The sequence below is a fragment of the Poecilia reticulata genome, linkage group LG16 (assembly GCF_000633615.1).
Source record: "Poecilia reticulata strain Guanapo linkage group LG16, Guppy_female_1.0+MT, whole genome shotgun sequence".
In the NCBI taxonomy this organism is placed as follows: Eukaryota; Metazoa; Chordata; class Actinopteri; order Cyprinodontiformes; family Poeciliidae; genus Poecilia; species Poecilia reticulata.
Window position 1 is genome coordinate 154439 of NC_024346.1, and position 1345 is coordinate 155783.

A 1345-nucleotide genomic window follows, 5' to 3' on the forward strand; every position below is an offset into this window, starting at 1 on the left:
TTTTAAAATGGGGAACCTTTTAAAATGGGGAACCTTTTAAAACGGGGAACCTTTTAAAAAGGGGAACCTTTAAAAATATGGAACCTTTTAAAAAGGGGAACCTTTAAAAATATGGAACCTTTTAAAAAGGGGAACATTTTAAAAAGGGGAACCTTTAAAAATGGGGAAGCTTTTATGGCAGTAACTGGTTAAAAGGCTCAAAGACGGCGTCCATCTTGAAATTCAGCAGGTTAAAATGAAAAACATGCGGTCTGATGGCTGAGGCTAATTCTTAGCAACATGCTGGCTGTAACCAGAACCTCTGGACCCTGGTGACTGTGTTCAGGCGTTCAGACTGGGCCTGTTCGGACCTCGGTACCAGTGGATTCTGGCCGCTGGACGACCTTCTGGGCGGGGGCTGGGATGGCAGCCCTCCAGCTGCTCTGCTAGCAGCCTGCTAACGGCAGCAGACGGATCCTTCAGGCTGCAGGTCAGGCAGCTCAGCAGCACCAACACGCCTGGAGTCTCCGGACGGGTCAGAACCTTTCTGCTCTGCGCTTTCTGGCCCGGCTGGGATGCTAGCTCCAGGCTAAAGGTTTATCCCGTCCACAGACTCCGCAGGAGTACCTGAAGTCGTACCTGAAGCAGCTGAACCAKGAGGGGTCAGAGGTCAACCCCCTCCACGCCTTYGCCTACGACGCGGTTTGGGTCGCCGCCCGGGTTCTGGTTCAGGTGAAGGAGGCGGCGAAGATCAGGAGAAAGTTCAGCTCTCTGAGGAACGTCTCTGTTAGCGAGGAAGAGGAGGGGAAGATGCTGCTGGAGGCCGTGAAGAGCACACAGTTTGAAGGAGTAACAGTAAGGACACACACACACCTGAAACACACACACCTGAAACACACACACATCTGAAACACACACACCTGAAACACACACACCTGAAACACACACACATCTGAAACACACACCTGAGACTCAGTGTCAGGCTCCCATCTGCTTCCTTGACCTTCCACCTGTACTGGTTCTGCTGTGGTGGGCACCGCTAACTAGGCAGCGCTAGCTAAGCACCGCTAGCTAAGCACCGCTAACTAAGCACCGCTAGCTAAGCAGCTAGCGGTGCTTAGCTAGTGGTGCTTAGCTAGCTAAGCAGTGCTAGCTAAGCAGCTAGCTAAGCAGCTAGCTAAGCACCACTAGCTAAGCAGCACTAGCTAAGCAGCTAGCTAAGCAGCTAGCTTTGCTACCCCAGAATAATTAGTGGAAGCTAATACATCACAGTAATTAGCAGAAGCTAACCTGAAGAGCATCACCAACAAGATAAATGTTGAACTTAACTCACCTGAAGGTTCAACCCATTAAATTTACGCTTTTT

The 1345-nt window shown here is 50.3% G+C and overlaps 1 protein-coding gene across 1 annotated transcript in view; it reads left to right on the forward strand.

The window, feature by feature from the left end:
• Positions 1-1345, forward strand: part of LOC103477505 (gamma-aminobutyric acid type B receptor subunit 2-like) — a 21749-nt gene that overhangs the window by 12500 nt on the left and 7904 nt on the right. The window contains exons 5-7 of the mRNA XM_017309309.1: positions 326-514; positions 592-864; positions 956-1008. Of these exons, the coding sequence (XP_017164798.1) occupies positions 326-514; positions 592-864; positions 956-1008 (515 nt within the window). The remainder of the gene's footprint in view (positions 1-325; positions 515-591; positions 865-955; positions 1009-1345) is intronic.